Below are 12539 nucleotides of genomic sequence, written 5' to 3'. Positions count from 1 at the left end.
GTAAGTGATCCTCAGTCTCCAGCTTTTGGATTTCTCCAACAGCTAATTGTCAAAGGTTGATGTGATTGGAAAATAGCGTGGGAAAATAAGATCTGTTTCATTCAAATTCAACTTACTTCAATTCAAGTTCACTTACTTTTTCTAGCCTCCAACAGAGATACAGAGTACGACTGCGTGTGTGTTATTAGTTTAGATAGATTGTGTTTTCATTGTGTGTCTATTACTGTGTTTAAAGTAATTATCAGATCATATTTTATTAGTAAATAATATAGAAGTCCTGGTGTTCCTAAACATTGTGCATACATTTTTTTGTGACTGCATTTATTGAACTTTAAGTGACCCTTTATACTTAATAATTAATTTTATGTATGTATAACTCTATGGAAACAGTTACATTGCATAGATTTCTCTGAAATGCTGATCCGGGTAGATTTATTCACAGTTTCTACATTTTATAAACATTTACATATCAGCATTAACACAGTTCCCATATTGTTGCATTCCTATAGCTAAATAAATATAGCTGGAATTGAATATATTAACAGTTTTTGCACAGAATGAGTGGTTTAAAAGATTAAGTCTTGAAACAGCATCGTTCATCATTGATCAGTCTTTATTCTCTAGAAGATACAGTACTAAAATAAACACAAGTTTAAAAAAAAAAGTCTTAAAAAAGTAATAAAGCATACATATACTACATATTCATTACTGAACAGTCTACTGTCCAAAAAAGGCACTAAATTCTGAAATAGGAGATACATGATTTAACTAGATTGAGTTGATACAACAGTATGCTTGTCATATATTTGTATAGAATATTTATAGATTTTTTTTATATATATTCACATATTGAACATGGACAGATTAACAGGACACTCGGACTCCCTCATGATTCGGGTCAGAAACGGGAACAGGCGATTGCGGTTCTGCCCCGGAACAGGCGTTTGGGTCTTTCTTTACAGGTACGGGTTTTAATCTGTGGACTTTATGAAGGGTGGAGTATGATATTAATACTAAGACGACGATACTAGAGTTGGAATGAGTAAAGGGATTACGTCGAGAGAGGTCACTGACGTCAGATTTCTGCTGACTTTTGGCAAATAAAATATAAAATAACATGTTTCCCTTCTGATCACGAGGACAGGACCACCATAGACCCGCATCAAATAAAGTATTTAAAGGAGAAATACAGTGTGAAATGGACTTGGGATGTAGTGAAACATGATAATGAGTACAAACTTTTGTTTAATAGCCCATCTACATTCACCCCCAGCATTCTGAAATACAGAGCTTTTAACCGATGCTCCCAACAGGCTTACAATGCTAGAAATGGGGGCATAGAGTAACCCATGCAAAGAAATCACTATTTTTACACCATTAACCAACTCGAAGTAGCTCCACACTTCATTGAGGGCTCTAATATTTAATTAGTTTATTAAAAAACATCATTTATAAACATGTATATGTAGTTCTACAGGTGCCCCCACCTTGAAACTAAGGCTACGTTCACATTACCAGGATAAAGTGACTCAAATCTGATTTTTTTATTTTTTTTTGCTCAATTTGGCTCAGATCTGTTTTTTTAATGGCTGTGTGAACATGTCAAATCCGTTTTTTTTTTTTGTTTGTTTTTTCCAAATCAGATTTGAGTCACTTTCATATGTTGTCCTAAATCGGATACATATCCAATACATTAACATGCAACATGAATGTGAACGGTCAAACTAGAATTATTTTCTATTCTTTTTGCTTTTACACATTAGCATAGCGCTACGTGCTTCTCTCTTGTACCCACAAACACATATCTTGGTGCAGCTGTGCAGCAATAGCTGTAGAAAAAAAAACAGCAAAAGCAAACCACCTGGCCTTTTTTTTTAACCTCCATGACCAGAGCATGAACTTCAGACCAGCTGTTTACTGTTTCTCCACTCCAGCAAAAGATGCTCCACATATGAGCTGCTATCAAACTCATGCATTTCACCTTTATAAAGCTACGAGTCTCTCGTCTCTCTAATATGAGTGTTTTTGTTGTTTGTGAAGAAGGAGACATTTATACAATTAGCATTGTGAGCATGTGAGGCGGTGTTTCAGGGACAGATTCGTTCACGTTACACACAGATACAGATCACTTACATTTGTTAAATGTGAACCGTCAAGAAAGACAAATCTGATCTGAGGGAAAAGAAAATCGGAATTGAGGAATGTGGCTTAAATGTAATGTAATGTGAACGTAGCCTAAGTCACAATTGGTCAACTGGAGAGCACGAACAAATAGGTAAGATAGAGGAAAAGAGTGCAAAATTAATTCTGTGAAAATGTATAAATATTATAGAGATATTTTAATAGCATTTCCATATCTAATTTCAAAGCAATAAATCTTTTTTTTTTTTCCTCTGATAATAATTTTCGTCTTACTAAGCATCGGAAGTGTAAGACTTTTTAGGAATATGATCTTATTCAGACTCTTCACCTTTAAGTAAATTTTCACCTTATTTTAAGTAATTTGAACCCAAAATAAGCACAAAAACTTACTAGTCAAGTTATTCTGATTATTGTGTACAAATTTAAGCCAACAAATAAGGGATTTTTGCTTGATTTAAGCTTATTCGACTCATTTTGATATTTAGTGATTGCTTATTTAAAAATATATCTTACTAAGAAAAATTTGCTCACCCATTGGCAAATTCTTTTGCTTAATTTAAGCATTTATGTGTCAATTTACATTTATTTTGTCTAGTTTTTGCAAATGGATTTTTTGAATTGTGTACTGTATCTATGCCCCTATCACTTGCATTGTAAGCCTGTTGGGAGCATAAGCTCTGTATTTTAGAATGCAGGGGATAAATAGAGGTGGGCTATTCTACAAAAGTTCATACTCATTATCATATTTCACTACACCACAAGTCCATTTCACACCGGATTTCTCCTTTAAGTTGGTTGGAGCATTGGCACTTTTCTCTCTAGACTCGTTTCTTTAGCGATTCAGGCCTCTTCCCTCATCGCTGCTTCCTCAAAAACAGAGAACTATCTACCATAATTAAAGTAGATCCATTTAAATACAGTATATACCAGTTTATACACGGTTTACACAGTCTATACTCTCTCGATTCTGAGTAATTCACACACTGAGAGCCTCCCTTCACAAATTCAGATTGTCAAATGCCAATTCCTGCTTCCACATTTCACCTCATTAACTGGAGTTAAGCAGAGGGAGGAGAGTCAGCAGGTCCTGCAGTGAAACAGTGAAATGTGATCAGCTTACATCTCCTACTATAATGAGTCCTTGTTTAAAACGAGTCAATCACCTTTAAGCTTATTTTATATTCCAGAAGATTGAGAGAAATACTGGTACTGATGAATTTGAACTGAATTTTAAGTTTACAGATTAAAAAACATATCTGTTAAGTCATAAATGACATTGTTCATGTTGCCTTAAAGTGGAATTCCCTTTTACATTTTAGCATTATTTGGTGGGAACACTTTACTAAAATATCCAAAGGGCTACATAGTGAATATAGGGCTACACCTACTGTACATAACCATATATAAAGGCTGAAGAGGGAGCATGAGATCATCATTTTCACACATGGATTGGCCACTACAGACTGGTTTGATTTAAATTTTAAGGTCTTACATATCAAATTCAGGGTTTTTTATATGTAAATAAACAGTCCTATTTAGTGTGACTCACAAGCTATTGTTTTCTTTATATTTATTTATTTATTTATTTTTTTGTCTTGCTAATCATCATAAGAGTAAGACTGTTTTACTTATTTTAGGAATAATTATCTTATTCTTATGGTCTTATATTTTCACCTTATTTTAACCCTCCTTTTATCTTTGAGGTCTATTTGACCCCATTCAATGTTTAAAGCCTCTGAAAAGATGGTTGACATTAGTTTTGTGATTCATATTTATCGCCTTCTCCTAATTTGCCGAAAACAATAAGTAAAAAAATAAGATGTTTCAAATATATCCACCTCAATATTTGTTTTATTAGGCTGTTTTATTGGCATAAAACATAAAAAATCTCAATATTTTACACGTGTGTGGTAATAATGTTAAGGTCACAATGACATTCAGTTTTAGAATCTTTCTCTAAATGTCCATTCCCTCTAGGCCGTGACTTTACAACCCAATACTTATAATATTTATATAATACTAATAAAACACTTAGAATAATGCCAGTACCACTAATCATTTGTCAAAAAAAAAAAACTGGTGAGTAAACTTGTTAACATGTTAAATTATCTGGAATTATAATCATTTTCTGGAGGTTTAAATTGCTGGGATCGTATTGCCCCAATTAAAAAAGGGTGTTCCCTAATTTGAGGATAGCAGGAGGGTTAAGTAATTTGAACTTAAAATAAGCACAAAAAGTCAAGTAATTCAAGTCAAGTTATTCTGATTCTTGTGCACAAATTTAAGCCATAAAATAAAATATTTTTGCTTGATTTGAGGCTCACTTCACACATTTTGAGACATTGTGATTGCTTATTTTAGGAAATCATAGAAAGAAAAATTGAGTGCTGAGTGCTCACCACATTGGCAGATTGTTTTGCTTAGTTTAAGCATTTACATCTCAATTTACATATTATTTTGTCTAGTGTTTGCCAATGGATTTTTTGTGCAGTGCAAAGGCCTACATAACTACAAAACTCAGAAATCTGTGAAATTCCACTTTAAGGCAGAGAAATTAATAATTTTGTCATTTTTCCTTTGATTGCTTCCCAAAAACAGTTCAAAAAAGCTCAGAATAGCTTAAGTTAGCTTGATCGTAATTTGGGTTAAGTCTAAACAGCTTAGATTTGAGTGTGACTGTGCATTTCACTCTGAAATTAGCATTTTAAGAGACTGGAGAAAATAGCAGTGGATGGGTACTCCTCTTTTAAGCAGCGCTCTCTCACACAGCAGAGTCTCTGTTACACTTTCTCTCTCCCTCACTCTCTTCATCTCTCACTGATTACAGAAGTAGAAAAGAAGAGGACAAAAATATACGAGGCCTTTGAATTCATATATTTAGATCCACTTGGGGCTCAGTCTGTAAACTGATGCTGTGAGAATCTCTACAGCTACTCAGGATGAAGGTCAAAGTGGATATAGTTCAAAAAATAATAACAATAATAAAATAAACCGGGTTTATTACAATAGCTCATTCCTCTGCTGTTCTGAGAGTCCATTAATTATGAATTAAGAACCGTAACCATTTAAAATCAGCTCCTAAAATCAACACGGACTGACATGAATTGGTATTATCATCACATGATCATCACACAGCCAGTCTTTAACCATATACCTGCTGAGCGTTCACTCGTATTGTTCAATACAGCACCCGACTATAGAATACTATGAGGTTACACACGGCGCGATTAACAGCATTTGTCCGATTGCTTGTAAAGAAGCCTGTAGAAGAGTCCTGACCCTGGTCAGGTGAATCTGAAGCACGTGATCATTCTGAAGGTTTGTACCAGAGTCGTATCAGAGCCAGCAGGCTCAGATCACTACTGAAGACTCACTATCACAGTCAAGAAGCTCCCGCCACCACGAGCCAGGAGGTGGAAGCAGCTTCTCTGAGCGGCGTTTCCTAATCCTGCTCCTGAAATCAGGGGTTTCTTATTGAATAAATTTCATTTATCCATATTAGACACAATGATGCTTCCCAGATATTCAGGACAGCATCTCTAATTTCCTCCAATAACGTCAATGCTACAGTTTCTACAGTTGTTACTATAGAGTGTCTGCAGTAACAACACTCCATATAACTTCAACTTATATTAACAGTAGTTTTTTTTTTTTTTTTGAGCGTATAGAGCAGGGGTCGGCAAATGAGTTTGGCCGCGGGGCAGATATTTCCCAAGCCATTAGGTGGTGGGCCACAAAAAATTAAACTTCTGTTTTGGAAATTGTAAAATGTAATGGGATGGAGTGCTACAGACTAGTAGCTCTCCAGCCCAGAGGGTTGTTGTACCCAATTGCAGAACAGTTGATCTCAAAGCAGGTAAACCCAAGTAGAAAGGGACAAATAATTACATAAACACACCGCTCCTCATGCTGGATCAAATCTGTGTCATCAGGGTCACACTCCAATACACTACCGCTGCCCCAGCTAGTGAATTGGGACATGCCCGGGAAAAAACGCCCATATAAGGAGATAGGAAGCCCAATTACAGGCGGAAAAACAAGAACGGGCAGAAACTTAAGTCATGCAGAGTGCCACAGAGAGATAGGGGAGGCATGTAAACAAAAGCTCACCAGAGAAGCTTTTATTTTTTTCATTATCGTTCGTTATAGTTCAAACAACCTCACGGGCCAGATGTTTAATGTTTGCTGGTCTATTGCCGACCCCTGTTATAAAGGGAAATCATTCTTGACATACAGTACCAGTCAAAATCCAGACTATGAAGGAACACATAAAGAATCATGTAGAAACTTAAAAGTGTTAAACAAACCAAAATACTCTCTGAAGAAGCATTTAGATGCTCTTATCTGGGGAGCTGTTATCTTTCTGAGGTTTCTGAGGCTGGTAACTCTAATGAACTTATCCTGTGCAATAGAGGAAACTCTTGCTCTTACTTTTTTGAGGCACTTCTGATGAGTTTCTGATGAGCCAGTTTCAACATTATAACGTTTTTAATGGTCTTTGCGACTACACTTAAGAATACTTTCAAAAACCGACCTTCACTTCTTTACTTAGTTGAGTAGTCCTTGCTTTTCATAATCTGGATTAGAACATAACTCAAATATTCACTATTCACTGTATACCTGTAACTCTACCTCTTTACTACTTTACAACTGATGCTCTCAAACACTTTATTAAGAGACAAGAAATTTAAGTAATTAACTCTTGACGAGTTCAGCACAGCTGTTAACTGAAAGCCTGAATTCCAGGTGATTCTACCTCATAAAGCTGACTGAGAAAATCCAGCCAAGATGTTTACAATCTTGTAGAATCTTAAATATAAAACATATTCTGGTTTGTGTAACACTTTTTTGTTTCCTAAATAACTGTATATAAAATGTGTTTTTCTTCATAAACTTTTGGCAGTTCAATGAAAGAAACCATATTTGATAAAACTGTAAAGACAGCCCATACAGACCAGGAGCAGGATTAGGAGGAACACTGCCATAGAGAGTCACAGGGTTGGGGGGAGTTATATTAACCACATCAGCTCTGCAAACAGAAATGGACAGCTAATCAACACTAAAACCAGAGGCAAATCACACCCTGCCAGCTGTGAAGCTGCTCTGTTTGTTACAGGAATCAAGGATCAGGTGGAATGAGAACGTAGCTAATAGTGAACAAAAGCCGACACCAATCTGTGCAACTGATGCCATTCTAATATCATTCTAATATCATCTTCGATTCCCTGCCAGAGAGAACAGGATATACAGTTGCAAGAAAAAAGTATGGATTGGATTTCTGCATGAATTGGTCATTTAATGTGTTCTGATCTTCATCTAAGTCACAACAATAGACAAACACAGTCAGCACACATGTTCATGTCTCAGTTTAGTCATCAAAACATACATATAGATAGATAAACTTTTCTTTTTCTTTCTTTCTTTTTATTTTTTTATTTTTTTATTATTTATTTACTTTCTTTCTTCCCACCTCTATCAGTCTTACTTTCAAACTTTTTTTTTCCTTTTTTTCTCTCCTGTTATCTCATCTTCCCCCAATTATCCCCTTTTCTTCATCCCCCAGCACCATCCCCCAAATCCCTGTAATTGTAATCCCCCTTAACTATACCCACAAAAGAAAAAAAAAAGAAAAAAAAAAACAAACACACAACAAAAACAGAAACTAATAACTGTTGTAATGTGTACATAATCAAATAAATAAACAATAAAGTACTAATAGTCCTCCGAAGGGGGGTGGTGGTGGTGGCGGGCCAAAAAAAAAAGAAAAACACAGTCTGCTTAAACTAATACCACACAAAAAATTATATGTTTGCATGGTTTTGTTGAAACACAACATGTTAACATTCACAGTGCAGGGGGAAAAAGTATGTGGAGAGCCAGGAGTCAGCCAACCTGGGGTCCAATCAATGTGATGAGATTGAATTATGTGTTGGTTACAGCTGCCCTGCCCGATAAAAAAAAAAAAAAAAAAAACACCACACAGCAAATTCTGTTTTTTGGAATAAACTCCCTGAGAGTTAAATATCAACTTATTTTAAGTGTATATAGACGTGTGACCATCAAATACACATATATACTCTATAACAGAGTTAAAGTAACTCTTTTCTGGGAGTTTTTAGCCTTTTAACTCTGTACAGGAGTTAAATCTGAACTGTTGTGGGAGTTAAAATATTTATCCAATCTATAGTAAAATACAGCTCTCAGCTGGAGTTCATTTTACCATAAACTCCTTTACAGTGTTAACCAATAATGCACCAAAAAAAAAAAATCAGCACATTACCCAAAGTGCACAATTCACAGTGCAGAAGATGGTAACTTGCTCTTATAGCCAACAACACATTGGCTATTGGCAAACAACCATTATATAAAATATAATAGAACACCCCATGGAAGGTAGAGCCCTGGTGGACAAGACTTCACACTGATGGTGATCTAGGATTGGTGGACACGCCCATTATAAGAGAGTTCCGTCACGCTTCTTAACACCTTGGAATAAACTCTGAAATACTCTAATACACCACCAAAGAGTTCCCCTCAACTCAACTTTGCTAAGTGCGGACCACGTCTAAAGAAGTAGAGAAAGAAGAAGATCATCTGTTCTGCAATTGGGTTCAACAACCCTCTGGGCTGGAGAGCTACTAGTCTTTAGCACTCTTGTATTGTCAATATGATTAAGTATCTTTATATTTATAACTCAGGGAAATTTGGGCTGGAGTTCTGAACTTGGTGCTGAAGAAGCCTGCAGTTATATCCCCCCCTTTTTATTTAATAAGAAGTGGAAGAGTAGATAAAGGGGGTTGTTGGGGAGAAGGTGGGTTGCGAACTTTCGTCACGAGAGGTAGTTAGTTAGGGCAGGTATTTATCGGGCGGTTGATTAATAGGGGGTGGAGTTAGAATGTAGAGTTCAGGCGTGATCCTTCTCCCAAACTTTTGTCATTACATAACATCATTTGTAGTTTAAGTTTGAGAATAAACTCACACAATTTAACACTTTCACACACTTTTGTTTAACTCCAGATTTTCAAACTCCAGAAATTTGCTGTGCAGTTTTGAGTTTGCTGTTCTTAAGAAGCTTGATTGCTTGATGTGAATCATGCCTCGCACAAAAAAGCTCTCAGATAACCTTCGTTCAAGAATTTTTGACTTTTTTAAAGCTGGTAAATCGACAAGTGAACGGCTTCAACAGAAGAAAATACGTCTTCTGGAGAGTCCTGACCTTCTGAACCCAATTGAGATGCTGTGGCATCATGACCTCAAGAGAGAGATTCACACCAGATTTCACAAGAATATTATAGCTGAACTGAAACTGAAGTTTAGTGAAGAGGAATGATCTAAAATTCCCCCCTCACTGTGAATTTTAACATGCTATGTTCAATAAAACCATGCAAACATATCTTTTTTTTGTGTGGTATTACTTTAAATCAGACTGTGTTTGTCTATTGTTGTGACTTAGATAAAAATCAGAACACATTTAATGACCAATTTATGCAAAAATCCAAGTATAATCCTAAAGAGTTCACATACTTTTTCTTGCAGCTGTATTCTCTGTGTTCCTGTATCGCAGACACTGAGGCCTCCGCTCGGTGGGGCACCATATGAAGAAGATCACGGTTCTGAGGTGGCAGTTGTAGGAGGGAAGACGGTGGGGTTTACTGTCTCTAGACCACACTGCACTGAACAGCTTTGGTCACCAATGGCAAAGCCCCGCCCACAGCCGCATCACAGCATTCCCACTTTTTTTTTTTAAAACAGTATAATCCCCTTATTACAAAACTCTCATTTCACACATACAGCATAACTAATCGCTGTCTCCTCCCCCTTCACCCTTTCACCCCAATCCCATCCCCCCCTTTGGCAGATACAGTGTAGGTATGTACAGCAATGTGCAAAAGCCTTACGCCAGCCAGGACATCTGTTTAAAAAAAAAAAACTATTTTTCTGGACGTTACTGAGATTATTCTATGTATAAAAAAACTATATTATTACAGACACAACTGTTCCTGATGATTCTTCCTGATGAGAGCTTCACACTGGTATAAATAAAAGATGCTACAAAGGGTTCAATGGCTACGTTCACATTCACAAGCCTTAATAATCCATTTTAATTGTTAGATCTGCTTTAGTGGCGCTAGAGCTAGACGTTATATTTCTTAATTTTAGGGATAGAATATAATTTAGAATTAAAAATTTTACAGGATGTTCTGATAGTTTGATCTTTATTTGCCCATACTGACCAAAAGTTTACTTATCGAGGTCTGAATAAAAATAATAAACATTTTATTTTAAATACTACCAAAGGCAATCTCTCCCTTGCCCCTACTTTTTGAACCTTAAATAAGCATACAGGACACTCAAGTATGAAGCTTAAAATAGTGTATTAGGGTGTTTTAACACCAGCACTATTTGATACAATTAAAAAGGACTCTGGTTAGTTTGTACACTTAAGCTCTATCTGGACGGGATTAGTTTCTCGGGGGGTCCTGGGGTAATTTTCTTTTTTATGGGGGGTCCTCAGTGATTTTATTCCTGTCCAGAACGACCATGTCAGTGTTTTCCTCAGCTGTCCTCTGAGAAAATGACAGGCTGAATTATCTACTGTTTTTCGCTCTGTGCGAACTCTGTGGTCCTCCAGTAATTTTAGTCCTGTCCTGATGCACATCTCTGAGTTTCGTCTCCTCACGATTAATAAAATAGCTATTTGTCCACTGCTGCGCACCATAATAAAATTTTGGGCGCGTGTTTCCATGGAGATGCACATTAAAAACACAACAGCAAGTGGAAATGGAGGAGCTACTGAACGCGATGTCATGTGATCGAGAAAACCAAAAAACTCACTGCAGTCTGGATGCAAGAGTTTTATCACTACGTAGAATTGTGAAATATTTTTCACAGAAGTCCCCCTGAGACATTAATCCCATCCAGATAGGGCTTAAGAGCAGTTTGTCCCACAAATACATATATATATATATATATTCTCTGCAGAAATGTGCAGGATGTACTCACTTTTGATGCTGATTGTTCAAAGAACCCTTTGTAGCACTGACTCTTAATCCCAAAGTGTGTGGATTTGCTCAATTCCACCAACAGCACATACAGTATAATGTAACGTAATAAAGCAGAACTGAGTGAAGTATTGATCGCTTGAGGTATTGAACGGTATGTACAGAACCTGGGTTTTCTCGAATGCCTTCGTCTCCACTGCCCAGATAAACAGCTTTACTAACATAATCTCAGATGGCTTAAGGCTTTTGCACAGCACCGCTGCGTGTATGTAGAAGCACGTGCGAGTGAAGGGGTCCTCAGTCGTCCTCGAGCACCTCTGCCTTGATGTTGGTGGTGCCCGTGCCCGCGGTCATGCCCGTGCCCGTGCCCGTGCCCATGCCCCTGCCCTGCTTGGCCAGAGCCAGGATGCTGTGGTTGACGGCTGCCATCTCCACGGCCAGGGTGATGGGGTCCTGGTGCTCGCTGGGGCCCGTGCCATCATCCTGGGGGGAGGAGGGAGACCAGGAGACAGCGGTCAGTCTGGAGCCCTCTGGAGCCTGCTGCCCTGCCCCACCGCCCTGACGGGCCGGCCCTGCCCCCTTGGGATTCCCCGCCTTGCCCGGGCCCAGACCCAGACTCAGATTCAGACCCGGCCAGGCTGCCAACCAGCCGGGAAGAAGGGAGGGCACCTACAACCGCAAGAATGGTGTTTAGATCACATTATTAAACTGATGACCCGCTCTCTGCATCAGAGACGGGCAAGCAAAGAGCTCTGGTGATTAGACCTGCTAGTACCAGTGCAGTGCTACGCTGTTATACCCCACAGATGTACATACAGTACAGTGAAAAAAGCTTAGACCAGCCTAGTACTAATCACAATAATTTAAATTTAATTATACTAGGCATAGAGGGGTGTGCCATATCGTATCGTACGTGATAATATCGCCACCATTTTTGAATATTGTGAACGATATTATACCCTGAAATATCGTGCCATAACACTCACCCCTAATTATCACATTAGGGTACTACTTTTTTGCTGTTTTAAGCAAAAGAAAATTTCACACAATTCTCACTTCCTATTAAATATCTACTCGAGACCAAAATCACTTATTTTACTTTAATCCTGGATATATGGAGATATCTGTAGTCCATTATTATTAGTAGTATCATTACATTCTGAATATAGGTGTGCTGTATCATATCTTATACAATAATAAAATGTAAGTTTTGTTTGGTTGCAGTAGTGTATTTTTTATTTTTTTGTCATATCGCCAAGAGTATCGTTATCGCAATAATACCATGAAATATTGTGATATTATTTTAGGGCCATATCGCCCACCTCTAGAGCCATACACATTACAATTTTTTAATTTAATTTTTTTGTCTGATTTTTTCCCATTTCTCCCCAATTT

The 12539-nt window shown here is 37.3% G+C and overlaps 1 protein-coding gene across 6 annotated transcripts in view; it reads right to left on the bottom strand.

The window, feature by feature from the left end:
- Positions 1-595: 595 nt before the first annotated feature.
- hmbox1a (homeobox containing 1a) overlaps positions 596-12539 on the bottom strand; it is a 28881-nt gene continuing 16937 nt past the window's right edge. For 3 of the 6 annotated variants that reach the window (XM_022673228.2, XM_022673229.2, XM_049463864.1), the window contains one exon: positions 596-11813. In XM_022673228.2, the coding sequence (XP_022528949.2) occupies positions 11442-11813 (372 nt within the window). In that variant the 3' untranslated portion in view covers positions 596-11441. The remainder of the gene's footprint in view (positions 11814-12539) is intronic. The other 3 variants (XM_022673230.2, XM_022673231.2, XM_049463865.1) reach the window with 2 other exon arrangements.

The sequence above is a fragment of the Astyanax mexicanus genome, chromosome 14 (genome assembly GCF_023375975.1).
Source record: "Astyanax mexicanus isolate ESR-SI-001 chromosome 14, AstMex3_surface, whole genome shotgun sequence".
NCBI lineage: Eukaryota > Metazoa > Chordata > Actinopteri > Characiformes > Acestrorhamphidae > Astyanax > Astyanax mexicanus.
The sequence above is the reverse complement of the archived record's forward strand: the minus strand, read 5'-3'. Positions and strand labels throughout refer to the sequence as shown.